General features: G+C 43.4%; 1 protein-coding gene across 1 annotated transcript in view; it reads left to right on the top strand.

Moving 5' to 3' along the window:
- dync2h1 (dynein cytoplasmic 2 heavy chain 1) overlaps positions 1–26,946 on the top strand; it is a gene marked incomplete at its 5' end in the record, with an annotated part of 668,232 nt that overhangs the window by 265,032 nt on the left and 376,254 nt on the right. The window contains 7 exons of the mRNA XM_079513540.1: positions 542–685; positions 10,473–10,562; positions 18,831–18,896; positions 19,186–19,236; positions 19,605–19,661; positions 20,572–20,703; positions 22,500–22,572. Of these exons, the coding sequence (XP_079369666.1) occupies positions 542–685; positions 10,473–10,562; positions 18,831–18,896; positions 19,186–19,236; positions 19,605–19,661; positions 20,572–20,703; positions 22,500–22,572 (613 nt within the window). The remainder of the gene's footprint in view (positions 1–541; positions 686–10,472; positions 10,563–18,830; positions 18,897–19,185; positions 19,237–19,604; positions 19,662–20,571; positions 20,704–22,499; positions 22,573–26,946) is intronic.

Below are 26,946 nucleotides of genomic sequence, written 5' to 3'. Positions count from 1 at the left end.
CTGTCTCTCGCTCGCTTTCTCTCTCTCTCTCTCTCTCTCTCTCTCTCTCTCTCTCTCTCTCTCTCTCTCTCTCTCTCTCTCACACAGACAGACAGACAGACAGACAGACAGACACTGTCTATTTATTGCTCTCACACTCCCCCACTTTTCACGCTCTCTCTGTCCTCATCTCACTCCCTTCTTGCTCTCTTCTCAGTTCTCACCTCTTTCTCTGACACTTTTACCCGTCTGCCATCTGCAACCTCTCTCCCTCTCTCTCTCTCTCTCTCTCTCTCTCTCTCTCTCTCTCTCTCTCTCTCTCTGCATTATAAGGTTTTCTGTGTCATTGTCTCATCGTTCCGTTCCTCAGTATTTAATTAAACTCGATCCAGTGTATCATTGCACAGTGATATTGTCAAAGTCCATATCTTTGCTGCCTGTACCCGTGTGAGTCTGTGACAAAATGAACCTTCTTGATTCCTCTCTTCTCTCTCTCTCTCTCTCTCTCTCGCTCTCTCTCTCTCTCTCTCTCTCTCGCTCTCTCTCTCTCCCTCCCTCCCAGGAGCGTGATGCATACCTGCCTCTGGCGGAGAGCGCCAGTAAGATGTACTTTGTGATCACGGACCTGTCCAAGATCAACACCATGTACCGCTTCAGCCTGGCCTCCTTCCTAAGGCTCTTCCAGCGTGCCCTCCAGGCCAAGAAGGTGAGACGGTTGAACCTCCATGCTAGTAACAAAAAACAAAAAAAATGATCACACCCGTGTGAAGTGAGGGTCGCTCTTATCTTCATACATCATCTCATTCCGGCCAATCACAAATTGCGTCCTCACTTTCGTCTTCAATGTTTGTATTTACCAAAACTGGCCATTCATTGTCAGTGGCATTCACCGTTTGTGTTAGGACAATGTTTGTGTTTACACAAACACTCAAAACTGGGTATTGGAGGCCCCGTAAATAAATAAAGAAAAAAAACTTCACCACCTGCAGGTCGGGGGAATTGAACCTGGAACTTTACATGTGCCTCCAACCTTTTTGCCACCGCTGCACCCCCATAAAGAGCGAATAAATGGACACTTAAATGTACGCTCTCAGAGTTACAGACCAGTGGTTCTCAAAGTGTGGTCCATGAATTCCTTGGGGGACCCTTCCATGTCTGTCACTCTGAGTGTGTAGAAATGGAACCTTAATGGACTCTTACCGGTTCCATTTGGTTCCATTTGTATTTTCAGAGTTATGGGGTGCCTTGCAACACTTTAAGGGCTTTAGATTAATATATCCAAACCACCTACTGTAGGCTGCCAGGATTGTTTTATTACCTTTGGAGCATACGGCAAAGTATTTTTGGCTTTGATCCTTGAAAATCCACCTGAAAATAGTTCCATGTGTTGTTGTTGAAGAGAAAAACATGCGACCATCACGATGCAAAATGACAACTGGCTGTGAGGGCTGCTGGAGTGCAGTTAGAACTACCGTTCACTTGCATTGAACTCATTTTCCCAGAAGCCCTTGCAGCCCAGAGCACGGCTCGATTTCCGGTTTCGTCATCATAACGCGACGGCCTCGTCACCAGGTCTGCGACAAATCCGCTCTTTCTTTTTAATTATTAAAAAAACGGCGAATTATACACATAAAACAAATAGTGGGTTTAGCGTATTAAGCAGCATCAAAACATGGATTAAATAGCATGGAACACGGGTTATGCAGCTAAACTGTTTTAACATGTTTTAAGAACCACTGTTATACTGGTGTCATACACTGGCTACATGAAACAACACTATTATTGGGCCCAGTCTTGTTCTTGTTTGATATTATAAGGACCTGTAGATAGTGACAATATTCTCCGCCATAGGGACATGGAACAGATGCATTTGTTTACCAGAGCATGCGTGTCTGTTGGAATGACAAGCATTGTCTAGAGAGGAACATGATGAGCTATGGCTGCCACATCGCGGCCTGAGCGAGATGCTACCGCACCCCGCTGGAATGCAGGTGTGGAAGGAAATCACGTGGGAAGCTGTCAAATCTATTACGTAGATCCACCCCTGGTTTGAGGGTGAGCTCTCGAGACATAGGATGTCTGTCACATTTCCGGATGTTTTCCTCATTGGAGGATTCAGGCTAAAGTTGGCATACTGGCCATTTGTGTCATAACATGAATTGTGTAAGTGCCATGTAACTGCACTTCAAACAGCATTTGGGTCACGATGACAGTTGACCTACGGGGAACCAGACACATATGTTCCCTCACTGCCATTTCTTCAAATGGTAGGATCACGCTGATGGTAAACACACTTAGACTTTTGTCGCCCGTGAGAAAGTTGATCCACCCAGACTTGAAGAATGTATTCTTCAAAACTGTCAAAGCTCTTTGATCTTTTAAAAAGAGGGCACGCCTATCAGAAAATGTGTCCACTTAAATAACCTTCGTTATCTGTGGCAGGTGGCTGGCCGGATAGTCGCTGACATCACATCACAAATGGTTTCTGTTGTATTTGAACGTCAAGGGTGAGGTGTGGTGGGTTGGGGGCTGGGAGAGGTATGCAAAGGAAAATGGGACCAGGCCAGCACACAATGTCCTTTTTACTCAATTTATTTGCCTGTAGTGGGTAACACAACAGATGCGTTTCAGCTCCCTAAGGGCTGGGCAGCCGTCATCAGTGTCAAGAGCAGTGTTGATTTCGTTGACTAAAACTATGACAAAAAAATTTTCGTCAACCAACTTTTTTCACAGACAAAAACTAAATTTAAACTAAGTTATGACTGTGAGGTGTTTTTTCAACATGCACGTGTATTTTTGTCGACAGAATCAACTGTAGATTGAGTAGATTTCTATTTTCAAAAGACTATGACTTAAACTAAATCAAAAGGTGCTGTCAAAATCCACACTGGTCAAGGCGGAGGGAGCCACTTTCACGGACGTTGTGTGTAACATTAGACCAGCCGCTCAATCAGCAAGAGAGAGATACAGAGGGAGAGTGAGAGAGCCTATTTCACCCGTGCAGTAACCCGGTGAATGCTGGATGCTACCCAACACTTTGACAGACTCATCTTTTCATCAGCACATTAACCCCGGCCTCGACGAGCAAGATGCCAATGCTGCACTTTGAGCTGCTTAACAGCCTGTTAGGAGATAAATGTTTGGAGACCCCATGTCCCCACTATACAGTCTTTTTTTTATATATATAATTTGGGGCTTTTTTTGCCTTTATTGATAGATGTATAGTAGCTAGACAGGAATAGGGAGAGAGATGGGGGGGAAAGTCGCACAGCAACGTTTGTCAGGATCGGGACTCGAATCCATGACACACTGTCATGCTGTATTACCAGCCAATGTGAATGGACCGCTAAGCCGGGCCAGGCTATACAGGCATTTGTACCTGCCTTTAAAATGATACAAATCTTTGGCTGGCCCGGGGGAGGCAGTTTAGAGACCAGGGTTACTGCATGTTTTTTTGTGAGGTCTAGGGGACACAGGGAGAACATGCAAACTCCACACAGAAAGGCCCTTTCGCCAAACCCACCTCAGGTATGGGCACTGATGACGCGGAGGAGAGAACATGCCCCCAGCGCCCACAGTGTCCCCAGCGGGAATCAAACCCAGGACCTTCTAGCTGTGAGGCAACAGCACTACCGACTACTTTTTAAACTCAAATCTTTGCTTCTGGAACAAAATAATTTGAGATGGGGGTCCGTCGTCAAATAGCCTACATATACTTTTGGGGTCCTTGATATTTGAGCACCGTTGATTTAGAAGACAATTTTAGAATTGGCCTCAGGTCTTAATCGGTTAAAAGAAACAATTCACTTACCTAAAAGGGAAAATCATGTACAGTACAATTACAAGACCTTTTTTCCAATGACGGTGTGTCTTCATGTGGATCTCAGACTGTGTGTGGTCAGTCTATTGACTCCAGTCATCTATTATGCATCTATGACTTATGACTCCATATCTGGGCCTGGGCAAGGTTTCAGCCGTTCGATTCCTTATGGACAGCTTGGCTCTGAAACAGTCTAGCCCCTGATGTAATCCGTCCCTAAATGTGGTCAATAGCCTACGAGACGCTTTGGCTTCCATAATAAGTGATTTTAAAAAGTGATTAAAAGTTAAATATTTATAACAAAGTAATATTAATATAACTTGCGAAGAACAAATAATTGTGGGCTTCTATGTAAATAGCTTAGTGACAGTGTGCACTTCTTATAGGCAACTGTTTTCTCCATTTGGACATTGTCCCTTATGGGTATGTAACCTCAGGGACCCATAATGGAACCATAATGGCACCATAAGAGTACATTTGGTTCATACACTCTTTGAGGTTACAGACCCATAAGGGTCTAATCGGACCCCCGAGTGGTACACGGACCTGACGCTGAGAACCAGTGCACTAGGTTACACCGTAAAAATAGAGAGAACAAGAGGGAAAAAGTGCAATGAACTGCGAAGTTAAGGCAGGCAGAGTGAACGAATGGATTCTTTGTTTAGATTTCTACATTCTGTTTGTTTAACAATAGATACAGGAGGAGCGTGGGACGGAATAACGGCTTGCCTTCCCACCAGTTTGTTAAATTTGAATATCGACGCCCACATGGGTACCAGAAGAATTTGCAACCAAGCTGTTTTTTTCCCCCTGCCGTCTGCTTTTAATTTATTTACCAGCTTTTGTTTAGTATTCATCACATCTCATACCGAGCATGGGCCTGATCCTCATCAGTAAACAATACAACACAATATGGAATGATAAGAGAATAGAGCCAAATATAACGAAATAGAATAGAATAGAATAAAGCTATAATAAATTATATTTTCACTGTTGGGTGGAAACCTCCTATGACTAAAACTGTTTCTTTTCAGGAAATGGAAAAACTAAAATCCATTGTAGTTATTATTTAGTCACAAGCACTGGTTACTTATACAACCCACATACTTAACCACTTTCATGGCCTACCTACCTATTTGGGACTAGTCCTTAGGCTAATAATAATTACACCTGTTTGATCTGGCGGGGGGAATTCAGTTCTCAGCTTCACCAAGCTGATTGCAATTTGCTGCTCATGTGGTAAAACTGAGCACAGAGGGAAGCAGTTAGGAGTCTAGTGTCTTGCTCAGGCATAATTCGACGCATTGCCAGGGCTCAAATCTGGGAACTTCGGTTTCCCTGGAAGCCTTGAGTCGCTACCTACCCATTCAGCTATGTCTGCACTGTCATAGAGAGTGTGAGAACATTCTGTATTGCAGCTCTGCAAAAAAAAGAACACATCCCTGTGCGTGCGTGTGCTCACTTGCTGCAAGTGACAAAGTCACAAGTTGACACGGAACCAGTAGAATATCAACACAGTATTATAAGTTTGAGAAACAACAAAGGTGTCACCAAAATCAAAAAATGACTGTTACCACAAGTTAAGATGTTGAGGTTAGTTTGGTTAGATTCAATCCATTCCAGTGTTATGGGTCTCTTTTGTGTGCTGGATCTCGGGTTATTTTATTTGAGCTTAGTCAGACTAGCGGGCAGGAAGATCACACGCATGCACGCACAGACACAAGCTTGATCGATCGATCTTGCGTGCACACAAACGCACGCACGCACGCACACACACACACACACACACACACACACACACACACACACACACACACACACACACACACACACACACACACACACACACACACACACACACACACACACACACACCAGTTTTGGGCAATATTACTCAAGAGAGTGATATGTTACTTATTACATAATATTACTCCTTAAAAAAGTAATTCTTATTTTATATTACTTGGAATCAAGACTAATATATTTATTATATAATATTACATATTACTTTTGCCCCCCCCCCCCCCCCCCCCCCCCCCCAGAGTCACCAATCAGCCAAATGAAATGTTTTTAAACGGTAGCCAACAAGTCCCAAGTATTACAGTAATATGTAGGCTAATATCTGCTATTTAAGTAGCACATATTAGTAATTACAACCGCAGGTCGCATTTACTATGAAATTGTACATTCTTTCCGTCAGTCAGTCAGTGTATCACTCAAAATCCCATGCATGGGGAAAGCCCCCATATACTGTATGGTGCCCATGTCTCGTGACATCACGTGACATCATCAGGGATGGGCCCTCATCAAACCCTGTACAGTGTACACTCAAGACGCTGCCCCCGCTGCCACCCTTAGATCTCCATATATGGAGCTGACCTGTTCTGACATTCCATATGTTGATCAGACCTCATCAAACCCTGTACACTCAAGGCACGCTACTATGACCAGTACAGAATTCATTCCATATGTTGATCTGACCCCCCATGCCAAAGCGCCAGCGCTTGCCCAGCAGTCTGCTGTCACCCAGGCGGATGCGTGCATGCTTCAACTGGTATTACAGAGTAATACCTTTACTCGTTACTGGGTAAAGTAATAATATTTCGGTAATACACACACACACACACACACACACACACACACACACACACACACACACACACACACACACACACACACACACACACACACACACACACACACAGAGTTTAAGCCAAAATTCTGCAAATCCTTTGTGGGCTGTTTGATCCAGTGGTGTCATCCAACAACACTGCCAGGCAGCAGCAGCTGGTCATCATAGCCTGTGTGTGTGTGTGTGTGTGTGTGTGTGTGTGTGTGTGTGTGTGTGTGTGTGTGTGTGTGTGTGTGTGTGTGTGTGTGTGTGTGTGTGTGTGTGTGTGTGTGTGTGTGTGTGTGTGTGTGTGTGTGTGTGTGCTCGCATGCAAGTCTTCTTTGCCCGTATTCTGCTCAATTCTGTTGTGTTCAAAGTGCAACCTTTCCCATCATGCAACAGACACCCTCTTATCTGTTGCCTCAGTCACACACACACACACACACACACACACACACACACACACACACACACACACACACACACACACACAGACACACACACACAGTGATTGATTGAGAGGATCTGTGTGTGGACTGTGTGGAGTAAAGGTCGTCGGGATCGGGATTCGAACCCGTGATACGCTGCCAGGCTTGATTAGCTGCCTATGTGCCCTGACAGATGCCAGCCGTCCGGGCCACTTTTCACACATTGAAGTTGTTTATTTCAGTAGAATTTTTGCAACAGGCTGTGGGATCTGTAGTCTGGGTCATGATTTGGAGTCGTGAGTCGTGAGTCGTGGCCCCCACGGGCTATGGATTATGTTGTCGGGGTCATGACCCCCCACAGGCTATAGTATTGTAGTCAGGATCACGATGCCGACAGGCTATGGGATTTGTAGTCAGGGTCAGCATCCCCACAGGCTATGGGGTCTGTAGAAGAGTCTAGGTCATGTGTTGTGTTGTTCTGGGTGTTTTCAGGAAGGGGGAACAGTTTATGATGTGCAGAGCGTTGTCCTGGGTGTTTTAAGCAAGGTAGAATTAGTCTAGAATGTGTGGATAAATGGTACATGGTGCATTTATATAGCGCCTTTGTCCAAGGCGCTTTACAGAGATTGTGCATTACATTCACACACACATTCATACACCGATGGCTGCAGAAATCATGCAAGGCACATCAGGAGTCCCTAGTTGCTTTTGTGAATATGCTCAAAGTAATGAAAATCTGAATTGAAAAATAAAGTTTTCCATAGTATTTCAGTAAAAGCTCAGTCACAATACGGACGTACACACCCCCTCTGGACAGAGAGAGGAGCAGTGATTGAGAGGATCTGTGTGTGGACTGTGTGGAGTTGCCTGTACGTGTCACTGTCTGTACTTGCACTGTACATTAGTTTACTTTACTTGTGTATTTACATGTTTGCCCAGTACGTTATACTCCACTACATCTCAGAGGCAAATAGTGTCCTACTTGTTTACTCCACTGCAATTATCTGACAGCTTTAGTTAGAAGTTACTTTAGATTATGATTAGAAACATAATTAACCTATTAAGCCCTATAGGCCTACTATTCTGGATATTCAAAATATTTTGTCAATCTACATTCCACAACTCAATGTGTTATGAGCTTGTTGATCCAGCAATTAAGGAAAAAGAGTCTATATTCACTTTTGTGTTATAAGTTTAATTTTGATACGACAACTTTTGTGCTTTTACTCAAATAAAACTTTAAATACAGGACGTTTACTTCTAATAGGGCATAATCTACGTTGTTGTGTCGCTCATTTTACTTAATAAGTAAGAAATGTACTTGTACAGTGGGGTGTTTATCAATGTTAGTTCAATGTGTGTGGGTCTCCACTCCATCTCTCTCTCTCTCTCTCTCTCTCTCTCTCTCTCTCTCTCTCTCTCTCTCTCTCAATTCAATTCAATTCAATTCAATTCAATTCAATTCAATTCAATTCAATTCAATTCAATTCAATTCAATTCAATTCAAAGGAGCTTTATTGGCATGAGAAAACATACGTTTACATTGCCAAAGCAGAAGTGGAACAAGACAATCAAAATAAAACAATGTATTTACAAAAAAAAAAAATTGGATATAAATAGGAATTAAATAAAGGTGTAAACAGAACTGTGTTACATTAACACTTTGGGTAATACTATCTTGTGCAACTATAAAAAGATTGTGCATTTTCTGTCAGAGATAGTTATACGATATACATCCATATGTATACATCCATATAGGAGATGTTAGCTTTATACTTTTGATAAACAGTGTACACACAATGGTTTGTATTCCTTAAGGTGTTTGTATTCCATTTGACATCCTGTCACAGCAGCTCACAAATCTCGCTGCTGTGTTAGCACGTATTGACTTTTCCTCGTCTGCCGGTTTTATATTCATCTCTCTCTCTCTCTTTCTCATATCCATACTTGGGCATTGTATGTGTAGCCTCGTTGGCGCAGTAGGCAGCGCGTCAGTCTCATAATCTGAAGGTCGTGAGTTCGAGCCTCACACGGGGCAGTGTTTTTGTTTTGCAAACTTTCCCCTAATGTAATAACAGTGTTTATGTATTTATTTATTTGACAGGGACAATGCTCATTAATCAACATTTCAGTTTTCACTTCCATGTAAATGTGCCATAAGCTAACTCTGTAACAACAATAATACTGTAATACCAATGTATTAATAGTGTAATTACATGTCATAATGATGCAGTTATAGTGAAATAGTGTAGTAATATTGCATCTAATCACATCCACCTTCTAATCCAATTTACAATTCAGGCATTTAGCTCTTAATCCAGAGCGATTTACAGTAAGCAAGAACAAAACATGGTAAATTGGTAATAAATCAAATACATACAAATTAGTCATCAAGAATCATACATAAGCAAGCGGTGGCGCAGGGGGCACGGTGGCACAGTCGGTAGTGCTGTCGCCTTACAGATAGAAGGTCCTAGGTTCGATTCCCGCTGTGGGCGTGTTCCCTCCTCCGTGTCATGCAGTGCCCGTACCCTAGTTGGGGTTGACAAAAGGGTCTTTCTGTGTGGAGTTTGCATGTTCTCCCCGTGTCCCCTAAGCCAAATTCCAATACCCAAAATCTCGGCCACTCGCTCACTCACACTTGCTCACTCCAGCATGGCGGTGTTATGGTGAAAAAAGTGACCAGCTGAAATATGTGGCAATCATGTAGATATCACATAATGTCAGTGTCCGATTGCAAATCGTTGCAGTTTGTTCATTAGCAGAGTTCAACCTAGCGGTATTCAGGCTACATATTTAAAGACCTCCATGTAAGTTGTGTGAAGTCCACAAGATGGTAACATATTTCGGCAGGTCACCAATTTCACCATAATTTGCCGAGATTTGGGGTATTGGAATTTGGCTCTAGGGTAAGTACCCTCACAATAAACATGCAGTAATTCTTGTCTCTAAACTACCTCACCCTGGCCAGCCGGGGCGCCTGATGGAGGGGAAAAGAACTGGTCCGAATAACATGTTCCTTCCACGCGCTACGTCCAACTGGGGAAACTCTCCCCTGTCACGTGAAAAGAAGCAGCTTGGACTCCTCATGCATAGAAGGAAGCATGAGGTCAGTTTTCTGCCCCCCCCCCCCCCCCCCCCAGGTTGGCAGAGGAAGTGTTGCACGCAGGATTACATTAGATAATTGACACTGGGTGAAAAAAAACATGATTGAAACTAATCGAGCCCCCCAGCTCTGCGGAAGCCCAACGAGGTCTACTAGCGATGCGATCAGTGTTTTCATTAGCAGGAGGTTGGATTAATGTTTTATCATGCCTATTTCATCTCATTTTGAGCCATAATGTCAATTAAGACCGCGTGCACGCCTGTGCACACTGGGATTTCGGCCGTTTTTACATGGGCGCTAGCGGTGGCTAGCAACGAAGTTAAAAATGCTATTGTTTTTTTTACGCTCGATTAACGCCAATTCATCAAATCTCGTAATCTCGGGCGTGGCGACCTGGACAAAGGTGGATTAATCTTGTTATCTCAGGCACGGCTACAGGAGAGTTAAAAATGTAACAAAGAGTCCCAACACACTTGCTTGTGGTTATTTCTTAATATATTTCCCTCCCTTCCTGTTTGTGTGTTTTAGGAGGCAGAGAGTACGGAGGCCAGGATCAGTGCTTTGGAGTCCAGTCTGAAGACCATGGTGTATGACTATGTCTGTCGCTCACTGTTCAAGGTAAATCACACCTTATCCTACTTATTAAATTAACAAAACAATGATCAGACCATTGTTTCCTCAGTGTGTTGACCAGTCCATCTGAGCGTGCACATGAGCATTGCCATATGCAGGGAGTAGGGAAACCAATTATTCACTTTTCACAATTTATAAATATATTTGTATTTGATAGGACAGTAGACCTACAGGAAATGGGGACAGAGAAATGGGGAGTGACACGCAGCAAAGGTCGTTGGGATCGGGATTCAAACCTGTGATACGCTGCCAGGCTCGATTAGCAGCCTACAGTATGTGCCCTGACAGATGCCAGCCGTCCGGGCCACTTTTCACACATTGAAGTTGTTTATTTCAGTAGAATTTTTGCAACAGGCTGTGGGATCTGTAGTCTGGGTCATGATTTGTAGTCTTAAATCGTGAGTCGTGGCCCCCACAGGCTATGGATTATGTTGTCGGGGTCATGACCCCCCACAGGCGTGATCCTGACTACATAGTATTGTAGTCAGGATCACAATGCCGACAGGCTATTGGATTTGTAGTCAGGGTCAGCAACCCCACAGGCTATGGTGTCTGTAGTCAGGGCCGTGGTCCACGCAGGCTATGGGATCTGTAGTCTGAAGAGGTAGGTCTTCAGACTATGGTGGAAAGACAACGGGAGTGAGTTTGCAGTTCAGATTGTAATGTTAATTACACAGTTTGGAACCAGGATAGAGTGTTGTGTTGTTCTGGGTGTTTTCAGGAAGGGGGGACAGTTTATGACGTGCCGAGCGTTCTCCTGGGTGTTTTAAGGAAGGGAGAAGAGTCTAGGATGTGTGGAGCGTTGTCTTAAGGAAGGGAGAAGAGTCTAGGATGTGTGGAGCATTGTCCTAGGTGTTTTAAAGCAAGGTAGAAGAGTCTAGGATGTGTGGAGCATTGTCCTATGTGTTTTAAAGCAAGGTAGAAGAGTCTAGGATGTGTGGAGCATTGTCCTAGGTGTTTTAAAGCAAGGGGGAAGAATCTAGGATTTGTGGAGCATTGTCCTGGGTGTTTTAAATTAGATTTGTTATAGAAATTATACATAAATGCATGCGTATGTTAAATGTATATATCCACCGTCAGACATTTAACTTACCATTCACACAACAATATACAGAAAAACATGGCATATTTTGGACATAGTTCGAATGATTAATCATGATTAATTATGATTTAGTCTAAATGGGCTAGAGCAGGGGTCGGCAACCTTTTTGACATGATAATCAGTGTGCTGTATCAACATACAGTTGAATTATGTCACCACATCAAAATGTAATATTTCCATCTGATTTTGATTGTCCATAGGCTGTACATAACCTTTTTATCAATTTTATGTGGCCTATTTTCTTTCACACAGACTCAGAGCCCAGAGTTTGAGTGAATGTAGAATTATGTGCAGGGTGTAATTTATATATAGATGTGAGGGGACTTCGTTTCACAGACTAAACTTTTTTCAATACTAATATTAAAATAAAATATCTCTCTCACACACTTGCCAGTGTGCCAGTGACCACCCTCCCCTGTGCCAATGTTGGCACCTGTGCCTGAGGTTGCCTACTCCTGGGCTAGAGGAGGCATGGACATTTTTGGAACGTTTTACACCAGTAGAGGTGCACCCTTCTGGATCATTTGAATCAGACAGCATGCTATTCTAAACTGGATCATTTGAATCAGACAGCTTGCTATTCTAAACTGGATCATTTGAATCAGTCAGCATGCTATTCTAAACTGGATCATTTGAATCAGACAGCTTGCTATTCTAAACTGGATCATTTGAATCAGTCAGCATGCTATTCTAAACTGGATTATTTGAATCAGACAGCATGTTATTCTAAATGGTAAATGGTGCATTTATATAGCACCTTTATCCAAGACGCTTTACAGAGATTGTGCATTACATTCCCCCATTCACACACACATTCACACACCGATGCCGGAGGAAAACATGCAAGGCACCAACCTGCACATCGGGAGCAATTAGGGGTTCAAAGTCTTGCTCAAGGACACTTCGACACTATCTCTGGGGAGGCCCGGGTTTGAACATCCAGTCACTCTACCCCTGAGCCACTGCTGCCCCACCCCTGAGCCACTGCTAAACTGGATCATTTGAATCAGACAGCATGCTATTCTAAACTGGATCATTTGAATCAGACAGCATGCTATTCTAAACTGGATCATTTGAATCAGACAGCATGCTATTCTCCACAGAAATACAAACTGGACAGCTTTTTGACGATGAACATTGCAGCTTTCTTTGTGGTTTGGAAATTGCAATTGTCGACAATGTGCTTTCAATTTATTTTTCCAATTGATTGTATAGCCCTGACATTAAACGCGCACGCACACGTACACGAACGTGGCAAGCCCACAGCACAGCATGGTAATGATCTGTCACATATTGACTCGCAATCGTTGCATTGATGAGCCAGTAAAATGTGAATTTTGGTGTGTGTGTGTTTGTCTTTATATGCTAATGCAGGGGCAGTTTCAGATGGAATCCGTCCGGGTGGCTGTTGCTACTGATAATGTCTGTCCTCTGTGTTTATCCTACCAACAACAGATTCATGAGAACACACACACACACACACACACACACACACACACACACACACACACACACACACACACACACACACACACACACACACACACACACACACACACACACACACACACAGTTGCTATACTTGTGAGGACATACAAATGGCCTATCTACCTAACGTGTAAATCAAATTGTAAGCCTAACTCAGGCAGTCTTCTTCTTAAAGAAAACATAAAATAACCATTTATCTTGTGAGGACCCAACAATTGCCCTCACAATGTCTCTTTATAAAACTCTGCTGGGGACATTTGCCCCACATAAGTATAGAAATACAAGCACACACACGCACGGACGGACACGCACACGCACGTACGCACGTACGCACACACGCACACATGCACACACACACACACACACACACACACACACACACACACACACACACACACACACACACACACACACACACACACACACACACACACACACACACAATGAGCAGCTGGCTTGGTATTAGGCATAGAGGAAACATTGGACTACATTATCAACCTTTCTGCCATCTGTTCTACCAAAGAGATGTCAGGGTGAGAGGATGGGGGGGGGGGGGGTAATTTTAGAGCAATACAAATATGAAAAACTGAACGCCAGTGATGGATAGTGACTAAGTACATTTACTTGAGTACTTAATACAGAGGAGAGGATAGACAGAGGAGAGGAGAGGAGGAACAAGGAGAATGATCAAGGACAGCGGATGGGGGCGGGGGTGGAGGAAGACGAGAAAGCTGTAAAGATGGAGGACAAAGCATAAATAATAATAATAGTGTGTGCCTGTGCCTGTGCATGGGTGCGCCTATGTGTGTTCATGATGTGAAGCAGTGCGACATGTTCCAGATGTTACATGATCCTTTAGCTCCTACCCTGTCAAACCGCCAATAACGGCCAAGATACACCAAGCGCGTGTGTGCGTATACGTGACCCCCGCATATGCAGACTTTAAAATAGCTCTGGATCTATGTGTGCGTGTGTGCGTATATGCACACACGCACTTTGAAAGTCCTGGTGTAGCTCGGCTGTTAACACTCCCTCCCATTCACGCGTTACACGAGTTAACACCCCGAACACCCAGGTTATTTAATCCATTAAATCATAGCACCCAGCGATTTATAGCAGCGGAGCACATTTAGCGACGGACGATTGAGACGATCGACAACAACGGGAGGTTGGCAGACCTTTCAGTAAAGTGATACCAGTACAGAGCTGAGCAGCGCCATGGCCTTACAGCCAGTGCATTCTGTGTGCAAACACAACCCCTGCAACGGCTGCCCGTTTTCATCTCACCCAACAGAGTGATGATTGAATAAACTATTACACATATACACTGCACTTCCCCACACTTACATGAGGCCATCTGCCTGAATTATTATCATATATATATATAAGAGGTTTCTGCCTGACGGGAACATTATAATACCACTGCCATACCATTTGCCAGCGGTGATATCAGCCTTTCTGAATAGCCAATTAAGTGATTAGGCCAAACTGCATAGCGGTTTCCAGAGTTATCTCCACTTTTCCAAAACATTTTATTTGTGCTCAGAGTTTCTTGCTTTTCTTCACAAATTGGACGCTACTTAATTTGCAAGTCCTCACCTTAAGTCCATCGTGTACACAAAAAAACACCCTAGTGATTTGCATATTGCACAATGCACCTAGTGGAATGAGCTTGTATTGTCGAGTGCTATCAGCAGCATTGTGCATTCATGGGACTTGTATTGTGTTACTAAATCGGCATTCACACATACTGTACGCCAGTTATATTATAGTTGTAGGTTAGGTTACGGAAGGACTGAAAGAAAGCTTTTTTTCCTTCCCCCGTTACTTAGACTTGTTTTCTTCTCAACCACAAAATTAAAATAAATAGCATGTTATTTAGACAGATTCTAAGTTAATGGTTTGCCATCATTGGTAACACCATGTAACTTTCCTGTTCTTCCCCAGATTTGTTTAACCACTGAGCTAATAGTGGTTAAACTATTAGCTCAGTGGATTCTCACCTGCTTGCTCAGGTGAGAAATTAATTAAATGCTTGTGTCAAACCAGAAACAGGATTGTGTCAAAAGTTGTTTTCAACTAGGCACAGGAACTAAATGTCTCAATAGAAGAACAGGCAGACCAAATGCAAATTGTATAAATTATATTGTATTGACATACCCTATCATACAGATTAGACAAAATAAAATTGGATTCACTAAATAAAGTTGCATAATACAGCTTTAATCGGTCATCTGGGACTGTCTAAAATTGGGATTGGTGTTGGACCCTAAAACCTGGCATGGGCTGTAGTTAATAAGGGATTAAAGTGTCAGAGAAAGAGGGCTAATCTTCTACCCCGACTGCACTGCTCAGAAAGCCTATTACTGCTTTACTCTAGTGAGCGATCAAGGAAAACTTCAGGGGCAATTTAAATGACCTTCCTTTGCTTATGTGTTAAGTGTTTTTATTAAGGTGAGCCCATGGCAGCCAGGCAAAATAGAAAGAAAAGAAATCACACATGTGTGAAGTGAGCGGTGCAACTGTACCGTGTGGGGGTCCCCGCAACATCCAGACCCCCAGGAACGCGCCCAGGGGGGCGGCCTGGTTCCGGCGAGCCGCCCCGCGTCCAAAACCGTTGAGAAATGACAGAGTTACCGTGTGGGGGTCCCCCGGGGGTCCCCGGAACATCCAGACCCCCAGGAACGCGCCCAGGGGGGGGCGGCCTGGTTCCGGCGAGCCTTCCCACGCCCGAAACGGTCAAGAAATGACAGAGTTACGGTGTTGCAGCTTTCCGTGCTCGGACATACAGGGACAGGGACAGACACGGGGACAGACATATATACACACACATTGCTACGTAATGGAGCGGTTAGGCACCGCTCAAAAATATATTTAAAGGAATGAAAGTCCACCCTGAATATGCATATGCCTGTGTTATTCATTATGACCTTGCACAGTCAGTAGTCAAGCATACAAAAGCAATTCCCAATTCTAGGGTCATTCATGAGGTATTAGTGGATCTATTTGCTGTTTCTTGGGACCCATTTTTGTTTTCAGTACTAGGCTAGCCTAGTTTGTGACATGAATCGAGATTAAACTGCCAAATTGTATTTTTTTAACCCAGGAAACGGGAAAGCATCTGTGTCATTTTATATTTTAGATATACTGTGTCACAATTCTTCAAAAATAGTAGATATACAAGCTCATAGAGCATCATTGTGTGCCACGCTATGATGTTGTAGATCTGCTATTAAATCATAAAACTCATACAAATATTTTGAGATAGGGGTCGGCGACCAAAAACTTGGCATGTCCATCGTCCTTGGCATGAAAATGTTTGAGAACCACTTGTATAGAAACATATGTTTTTCACATTTACAAGGCATTTGTAGAATTGTCTTAATGGGTTGACACAAATCAAGATTAAACTGCCAAATCGTTTTAATCTCCACCAGGAAACTCATGCGTTCAGCTTCAGCCCTCTCTACACCAAATCTGTTCGCCAGTATATGTAGCTGATCTACAAGCTCACAACATGTCGCAATGTGATGCACTATGATGCTATGAGTCTTTTTGAGTTTTTTTAGGTCAACTGTACAACTTCTCTGTAGGGATGTGGACAATGACCGTCATTACCGTTTATTGCAAAATATTGTTTGTTTTTTACGATAATCATATCACAGAGAATTTATTTTACTGTGAAATAATCCGTCATACATGGGACCTGAGTTAGCTCTGTACTTTGGACCGCCTTTTCCCCCGTCTACAACACCAAATGCATTGGCAAAGAATAGCATATCTACAACCTGGTAGATCTGCTATTTTTACCTAATGTTCCTCCCCGAATATGGGTGCCTGGCTGCACAGTGCACACAACCAAGCATGAACAAACTTGCCTTAGTTCAACTGGGTCTCTTCTCCACTAGTAATATTTTCGTCTTCCTAATATATTTAGTCATAGTTTTTGTTGCCATTGCTTGGTTTTTATTTCCTTATTATTTCGTTTTTGTCAGTGAAAAAAGGTAGTCGATGAAAATCTCTCGTCATATTGAAGTTAACACTGCGTTAGCACTGCATTCATAGCACACAAGGCAGTGAAGGCACCTCACCGTTGGAGAGTTATGTGAGACAGATTTATGACAGCTTTTATGAACTGTGAGGTCTGTGAGGTTCCGATACCTCTCCCCCCCCCCCCCCCCGTGTGTGCGCGTGTGCGTGTGTGTGTGTGTGTGTGTGTGTGTGTGTGTGTGTGTGTGTGTGTGTGTGTGTGGTGAGCAATTGCATGTGTGACAGTGTATGTGTGTGCGTGCTTTTGTGTGTGGGTTATTTCGTCTTTGCGTGCTTTCGTGTGTGCATTATTTCGTCTGTGCGTTCTTTTGTGTGTGCGCTTGTGTGTGCTTGTATGCATTTGTGTGTGTGTGTGCTTTCGTGCATGTGTGCGTGCTCATGCGGGAGTGCAGCAGAAGTTTAAACGGGTGAGAATAAATGGATCTATGGAAATGGAATCAGGCCTCCTTCTTGCTTGTAAATCATCCTGTATGAGCCTGGATATCAGTATTGTAAGTCTCCATGTACCTGAGCTCTGGATCCATTCACATTGCTGATAAATACTCATTTCCTGCTGGATTTTTCCTCTCTCTCTCTCTCTCTCTCTCTCTCTCTCTCTCTCTCTCTCTCTCTCTCTCTCTCTCTCTCTCTCTCTTCTCTGTCTGTCATTGCTTTCCTTGTCTTTCTTCCTTCTTTCTAGTGGTGTCAAAAATAATCGATACAACAATGCATCGCGATTCGGCCGTGCACGATTCTGCATCGATGCAGCAGCGTGACATAATCGAAGCCTAAATATGTAATATGTAATTATATAACTATACATAATGTAATTCTAAATAAAAATATGTTGTTCAGTATATTCGACTGCTTGTATTGACGGATGAAGCATTGTCCATGTTGTGCAGTGATATACTGTAGAAAGGTGTGCTGCATCACGATGCGTTGTCAAATCGAATTGTTACCTGGTGAATCGTAATCGAATTGAATCATGAGGGCAGCGCCACTGCACTGCACTTCTTTCCATCAATCAATCTTTTTTTCCTTTTTTTTTCTCTCTGTAACACCGGGGCTCCACCGGGAATGTTCCCTTTTTAATCAATGAAGGGTGGCTCCACTGCCCGCGTTGCGTTGCGTGACTTGCATTAAAATTGCCCCGGTTCGTTTTTTGACGCACGCAACGGAGACGCAACGCGTCCGGTGGAGCCCCGGCGTTAGTGAGTGTTGATGAGTTGCTGTATTTACCCTATGCACCTCGCCTGGAAGAAGTACTGTGATGTTTGTACTTAGGTAAAATTAGCAATATTGCAATTTTTTTTATTTCAACTAGCAGATCTAGAAGCTCACAACACGTAACGTTATGATGCGTTGTCAGCTTGCATGTACTGTACCACGTTGGTACAAGGCCAAGGCTCCACACTGAAATACTGCCTAGTGAAAGTTGTACTTATTTTTACATCCACTTCAGGCCACTTCAGGCCTCATCTATTTGTTTTGACCCCCTATTCACATACTCTCTCCATCTCTCTTCATCTCTCTTCAGGCCACTTCAGGCCTCATCTATTTGTTTTGACCCCCTATTCACATACTCTCTGCATCTCTCTGCCCTCTCTCACTCCCCTATCTTTCCCATTCAGGCCGACCAGTTGATGTTCGCCATGCACTTTGTCAGAGGCATACACCCTGAACTCTTCCAGGAAAAGGTGAGGTCAACACGATTGATTGATTGATTGATCATAATATCATGCTCTGAAAATGCATGTAGTTGCTTGTTATCCCCTCTTAAACTCTATACTCGGTCACTGAATACACTCATTGTACGACGGAAATTGCGAGCTCATAGATCGGCTGCTTTATGTGGATGCTTGCCTCGGTATTGGCTCACTAACTTTGAAGTAGTTAACCGTATTGACAGTATTATGATGAGGTATGAGTCAACAGCTTGGTGGATGATGCTAGTTGTATGTTATTTAATACCACTGTGCTCTGCAGGAGTGGGATGTCTTCACTGGATTCATAGTCGGAGAGATGACTTGGAAAGAGGTGTGTGTGTGTGTGTGTGTGTGTGTGTGTGTGTGTGTGTGTGTGTGTGTGTGTGTGTGTGTGTGTGTGTGTGTGTGTGTGTGTGTGTGTGTGTGTGTGTGTGTGTGTGTGTGTGTGTGTGTGTGTGTGTGTGTGTGTGTGTGTGTGTGTGTGTGTGTGTGTGCGTGCGTGCGTGTGCGTGTGCGTGTGCGTGTGCGTGTGTGTGTGTGTGTGTGTGTGACTGTGCGCGCGCGCACGTGTGTAGGCATGCAAGACAGAATCTATATTACCATCACTCTTATTGACTTTTCCTCGTCTGCCGGTTTTATATTCATATCCTCTCTCTCTCTCTCTGTGTCTCTCTCTCTCTCTCTCGTTCTCTCTCTCAGCAGGAGTTTCCTTCTTGGGTTGATCAGGAGAGACACGGAGCATTGGCCATTTTAAAAGTAAACACACACACACACACCACACACACACACACACACACACACACACACACACACACACACACACACACACACACACACACACACACACACACACACACACACACACACACACACACACACACTCACTCTGGAGTGATTGTAATTTTAGCAACTGGTGATATGTATCGTCGTGAGACTATCTAATCATTCTTCTTTTTAAATGTTTACTTACGTTTTAATGTATACTGGTGTGTGTCATATGAAATGTAAAGCTTACCGTAAACACAATGATGATAACTTATCATGTCTTCCATCATGGTTCAGTTACTTTCAGTTTAGTACAGAGCAAAGGGGGAGGGGGGCTGCTGTGTGAGTAGGCTATTTGATATCTACAGAAAACATTAATTTAAATGCGTAGGCTGTACACAGTTGGAGTTAGTTTCTACCTCATGTACAATACATATTCTGATGGAGGTCTGTGGCCAAATGCATATTAACGTGGGGGTCCTTGACTTGATAACCTGTGAGACCCACTGACCCTCTGTGAGAACTCTTCTGAACTTGGAACACAGCATTTTGGGTTGAAATATGTGTCCCTCTGTGTAGAAATCCATGTCGTACACCACATCTTGGTAGCTAAAGAGTGCGGGGTCGTGCCCCGAAAATACCATATTTTGTATTTATTTTATTGTATTTAACCTTTATTTAACCAGTAAAAAACAAACATCTATTTTTAAGTGTGAACTGGCCAATCTACAATCTCTCAACGCGTTGTGAGCTTGTAGGGAATTTCAGACCCCGCCTCTCTAACATTCTCAGCCCGTCCCTGACAACAATACATTTATTTTTCCGATTCATCTGTCATTGTTATTGCCTGTTGTTGGATTATTGACCTCCATGTGTCTCTCTCTATCCCTCTCCTCTCCAGACAACATTCCCAGCTCTCTACCAGTCTCTGTGTCTGAGTGACTCAGACCTCTGGCTCTCCTTCTCTCGGAGCTCACACTGCGAACAGGAAATCCCCTCATCTGTCGCCAAGAAAATCACTCCCTTCCAGCAGGTATAGGCTGGCACTCACGCTGCAAATTGAACGCTGAGAATGAATAATAATGAATAATGTTGTAGTCTGACAAAAATCTCCATGTTTCAACTTTTTCATGTATTATTTTTCTTTTCTTAGTGCCCTACTTCATAAGAGTGTCGCACTCTAGTGAAAATAGCTGATCTACAAGCTCACAGCTTTACTAATTTTAAATATTTTTAATATTATAATAAATAAGGAACAGTTTTGGACATGCAAGGTTTCCACCCGACAGCGACGATAATGTTCCTATAGACTCTATAGGAAGTCTGACGTCAATATCGGTAGAGGGCGCAAATCCACGGGTTCATGTACTTTTTATTTAGGAGGATTTTAGATCGCCTCATATAAGAACTGTGTTTGAAAAATAAACATGTCATCCCGGCCGTTTCACTCATATGGAAATGAAGAATCAACTGACTGAGAGAAAACGCTAAAGTTACTGCTGCTGAATTTGTTACATTTTCACTAGAAACAGACTGTATCATATATGAGTGACTGACTGTCGCAAACGATACACCTCCCTGACAATAACGCCAAAACAGCTTGTTTATTTTTGGACCACAATGCTTATATGAAACGATTTTAAGATGACCCCATGTTATTCTGCATAGAGAAATGACTTCCGTGAACCAGGCAGTACCAGGGGATACGCGAGTGACGTCAGGACTTCGGCGCTCTATAGCTGTAGTTCTAACCATAGTCAAACTGTGTAACTTTCTCAGTTAAACCATAGTAATTTGAAGTGATCGATTTGGTCAATTAACTCTTGCGAAGAAAATCGCTCCCTTCTGACAGTTCAGCTGCCACCAACACTGCCATGAATGAACAATGCAGCATCGTGCCCCTATCATATATTGATTTGAGCCGGTAAGGTAACAAGTTGTGAGCAAACATTGTGTACGCAGTTCAGTTCGGCAAGTCATAAACCCTAAAACGATAACTAAGGAACTGGTCGTTTTTTTTCAAAGGTTTGCATGATGCGAAACGAGGGGCGGGGGGGGGGGGGTCAACATATATTTTTTTGAGTGTTAGGGCTGAATTTTGTATTTTTAAAATGTATAGATTTTTATTGTTTGTTTTTCATGTGTTTTAGTCCCCTATCTATAATTAAGTTTCCCCTTGATTTGCAAGTTGGTATCTCCCATTGTGTGCATGTATAATGTTAAATGTTAAATACAGCTGTGTCCTGCTGCCCTCACTGTGGTGTCTGTACTGAGACAGCCAGAACAACACCCGGCGTTGTGGCTTAGTTGGTTAAAACGCCTGTTTAGTAAACAGGAGATCCTGAGTTTGAATCTCAGCAGTGCCTTTTCTGTTCTCACACCTGCGAACGGAGACTTAAAGGTATACTTTAGGTAGGTGACATGGTGGTGCCTAATGATTCAACTACTAACATTACACTACAACAATGTCCTTAGCAACTCTAAACACACATTACCCCCCCCCCCCCCTCGCCTTTCTGACTTGGTCTAGAGTACTACCCCATTTACACTGGCAAACAAAACAGTACATTAAGCTACCTTAAGCTTTCAATCATCACTTAGCATTACCCATACTGCACCTATCATACACAATGTAACTTGGTCTCTATAGCACTCATAGTGTCATATGAGGATGTATAAAATTGGGCATTGATTTATGAAAACAAAAAAACAAACATAAGATGAGATATGGAGATAAAAGGTACACGATAGCAATGCTATGCTGTCAACTTAAATTGCACTTGTGTGTGTGTGCATGCATACTCATGTGTACGCCTTCTCTCCCCCCAGGTTGTATTGGTCCAGGCCATCAGACCAGATAGACTGCAGAGTGTCATGGCTGCCTTCACGTCTCAGGCCCTGGGTAAGTGCATAAGTGTGCCTGTGTGTGTCCACACCACCTGCACGGTATGGTACCGGATGGCATCCATGTAATCTAACCTGTATCATGCACCCGCCGAAAGGTGCTCGGGTGGTGCAGGGGGGAAAGTATACCTGCCGACCACTGTGGTGTATAAGGGTTCGAATCCACCGCAGTGCTTATGGTGTGGGTCAGTGTGTGTATGTCAGTGCACATACGCCTGCCTGCTGCCTGTCAGGGGGAATACTGAACGCGGTCTGGTGGGGACTCCTCACTGGCAGTTGAGCCAGTAGGGGTTTCCCTTTCCCCCACTAACTTGTTACTCTTATGTTGGGATAGGCTGCTGTCTCCTGCACATGCTCACACAGTCACATAGGATAGGCTGCTGTCTCCTGCACGCTCACACAGTAACATGAACACACTGATTAACACATTAATGACCTTTCTTTAAACAAAGATGACATGTCCTGTTAAATGTAATATCCCTCTCTCTCTCTCTCTCTCTCTCTCTCTCTCTCTCTCTCATGCATGCATACACGCGAACACACACACACACACGCGCGTGCACACGCACACGCACGCACGCACGCACGTGCACACACACGCACGCACGCACGCACGCACACACACACACACACACACACACACACACACACACACACACACACACACACACACACACACACACACACACACACACACACACACACACACACACACACACACACACACACACAAACAGCTCAGCCACATGAATATGAACTCGATAACTCCTCTTCTGTCACAAGCTCATACATCACACCACACACGCACGCACGCATGCACGCACGCTTGCGCACACCTGCGGGTGTGCACACACACACACACACATGCACACACACACACACACACACACACCCACACACACACACCCTGCAGGGTTGATGAATGTGAGGTGATTTCTCTTCATTAACCCAGCGGGAGTGTAGGGGAGGACGGAGCCAGATGATTGGTTGATTAGCTCCATGGTGTGAAAGCACATTGACTCTAGGCCTCATTCACACGTACCAAACGCCAATCAAGCAAATGTTTGGTCGTTTTTTTGTTTTTCTGGGCCACCACAATGCTTTTTCAATGGGAGTCACATGGTTTGATCAAACATTTGTGTTTGATTGCTGATTGCTGGTGGTGTTCTGCCCCTCCCCCCTCATCAAACAAAAATGTTTGGTCAAACCATGTGACTCCCATTGGAAAAGCATTGTGGTGGCCCAAAAAAACGACCAAACATTTGCTTGATTGGTGTTTGTCTGGTATCGAGTCGGGCGGACCCACGGTTCTCCAGAACCACCACAAAATCCCCTCAGTGGGAATCCCCTGGCCTAATCGATTGCCAAGTCCACTTTTCAGGCAGTTTGCCCACTTTTCACAGTCAGTTTGCACTCTTCACACACAGGCACACAGCCACAGAGATCTCCAGCTGTGTGCTGTGTCAAATGCATGCAGGCTGACAGCAACACAAGGGACACAGACAGATTTGACACAGACAAGTTGACAACGGGTATTATTAGGTTCCCAAGTTGCATCGTTCTCAAGTAGGCCGGTGGCCGACGGGCACGTACAGGTCTAGTAAAATAAAAATACTGCGCGCGCGTGCGTGCGTGCGTGCGTGCGTGTGTGTGTGTGCCTGCGCGCATGTGTACGTACAGTAGAGATGCACGACGTAATTGGTAGCGTATCAATTATCGAAGTTGGCCATATCGGTTTCCACCCGACAGATTATTTGTTTGTGATGGCAGTTCGAGTGGTAGTTTATGTGTATGCTTATCATGTACATCGTCTGAAAGTGTGTTTTTGTGTGTGTGTGGCATGTGTCTGTGTGATTGTGCCTATACAGTGGCATCAAGAGCCCTGTTAACCATGCTACATAATTGTCAGTTCATTGGTAATGTCTAGAGTAATTTTCCAAAACATGCAAGTTAGACAAAAACAAAATTCCCCAAAATCACCCACAATATGGGGTTGTGGTATACAAAGGTTTGAGAACCCCTGGTCTAACAGTCGTCATTTGGGCATCCCTGAGTGCCAGTGGCGTGCACAGACATTTAGAGGGGCAGGTGCTCAAGGAAAAAAAAGGGCACCTTGTGCAGCGCGTGGAACCGGCCGGTTGCCTGAATAGTGTGGGATTTATAGATTCTGGGGACTAAATAATATATTAGAAGCTTTTTATTAAGAATTGATCAATGTCACCATGGTCCACATACTATACAGTGTACACTGTACAAAAAAAATAAAAAATAAAAATAAAAGTTTTTTTGTTTTTTTTCAAAAGGGCACATTGCCAAAAGGGCAGGGGGTGTTCTAGCACCCCCTAGTGTCTATCTGTGCACGCCACTGCTGAGTGCTATCATATTAAATGGCCTATCTAACACACACTAGTGTCTCTCTTTTCTTAACTTTTTATTGTATTTTATTTTTTACCTCTGCCTATGATTTATGTCTTACATACTAACGTGCCATTTCACACCGTCTCATCCATTATCCTAGAGTCCTTGTTCCCTTCTCTTCACATCTCCTTCACACGGACACTGTGTCCACATCTTATTTATGTACTCATCCCGTATACAGTTGGAGGCCATCGATATTGTCCTTTTCTTTTTGCTGAGGTTTGCGTGATCTGCGCAAAAGGACAGTTAACCCATTTTGGGCGGGAACCCCTTTTGGTGTTTTAAACATTATGTTATAATTTAGCTATTGAAAAATAGCAGATCTACAAGCTCATAGCGCGCCACCGAGTGGCGTGCTACGAGCTTGTAGGTCTGCTATTTTTGAAAAATCGTGAAAATATTTATTTCAGAAAACTGGAGGATTTAGAAGGATTTTTTAAAATTTTGAGGTCAGGCCTAAATGGGTCAAATGATAAGGGACAATATCGGTGGCACCCAACTGTAAGTGTTGATACCTAAACCTCTCTCGTTTGGCCAGGCACAGCAGAGAACATTTGCGTGCTGGTATAGAGGGTATGCACATGCAGAAAGTGAATGGCAAATCGAGTGGCAAAGTGAGTGACAAAGTGAGTTTAATGTCGTTCAATGTTGTTTAATGCAATCAAATACAACTTTTCTGTTTTCTGTTCAAAAAATGATGATCTACAGTTGTAAGCGCACTATAAGCATTGTGGTTACGATGCGTCGTGAGCTTTTAGTTCTGCAATCAGTGCATGTTACATAAAGACACACGCCCTTCCTATATGAATCCATTGTAATTTCAAACTCCATTTAAACTATGTTGGATTCATTGAATATAGACCTCCCTGTTCCCAGTGACTGATAGACTTCTAATGCGTCAGTGGGCCTTTTTAAAAATGCTCAAATGGTGCATCAGGAGCTCCCAGGGGCCGTGCTGCTTCTCCACTTTTAGTGTTGAAACAATTTAAAGTGTTCACAACCCAACAGTACTATTTTGAAATAAGACAGGGAGCCTGTGTACACGTCTACGAACTGGAGTGATATGATCCACTGTCTTGGTATCATTAAGGACCCGAGCAGCAGTGTTGTGAATCAACTGCAGTTGTCTTATCGATTTTGTTTTTAGGGGCTCTCGACTACCGTTGTAGTAGTCGAGTGTAGTGAAGAGATGAACAGTATTTTTTTCTCCAAATCCTATGGAGACATAAGTCCTTTAATCCTTGATATTCAATATTGGTTTTGTCACCTCAGGCAGTGTGAGCTTTTTTTAATTTATTTTTTTAAATATGCGTGGCTAGCGATTCAGGGCTGGAGCCAGGCTACCATTATCCGGCTCTGTCTCTGTCATAATGGTCTGTCTCAGTAATAGTATATTGATCCAGTAGCTTCTCTCCCACTGCCTTTGTGTTCTGCTCCTGAAAGAGAGAGAGAGAGACAGACAGACAGACAGACAGACAGACAGACAGACAGACAGACAGACAGACAGACAGACAGACAGACAGACAAGTCAGATGAAATAATAATTGAAATCAGTCTTTACTAGAGGTTTGGGCCGCTAATATGGCCCTTCACATCAATATTAGTTACCTCTGTGTTACGGTGAGTAACTGTGAGAGTGTACAATTTGAACCAAATGGATCCTTACAGATCTGTAAATCTCTGAGTGTGTATACAAATGGGACTTCTGTATACATAATATGGTAAGTCTTAGACATATCTTATACAAAGAGAGATAGGATAATTAAATTATGATTGTAAACGTAGAGCGGTGCCCCTGTGATGCCCCTGTGATGTCAGAACATGTTCCAGAGTTATGTGGATTACATAAGGACAGACATACACTTGGTGCATTTATATAGATAGATGGATAGATGGATAGATAGATAGATAGATAGATAGATAGATAGATAGATAGATAGATAGATAGATAGAT

The sequence above is a fragment of the Electrona antarctica genome, assembly GCF_951216825.1.
Source record: "Electrona antarctica genome assembly, chromosome: 11".
NCBI classification, from domain to species: domain Eukaryota; kingdom Metazoa; phylum Chordata; class Actinopteri; order Myctophiformes; family Myctophidae; genus Electrona; species Electrona antarctica.
Note: the sequence above shows the minus strand (reverse complement) of the source record. Positions and strands in the feature narration are given on the sequence as shown.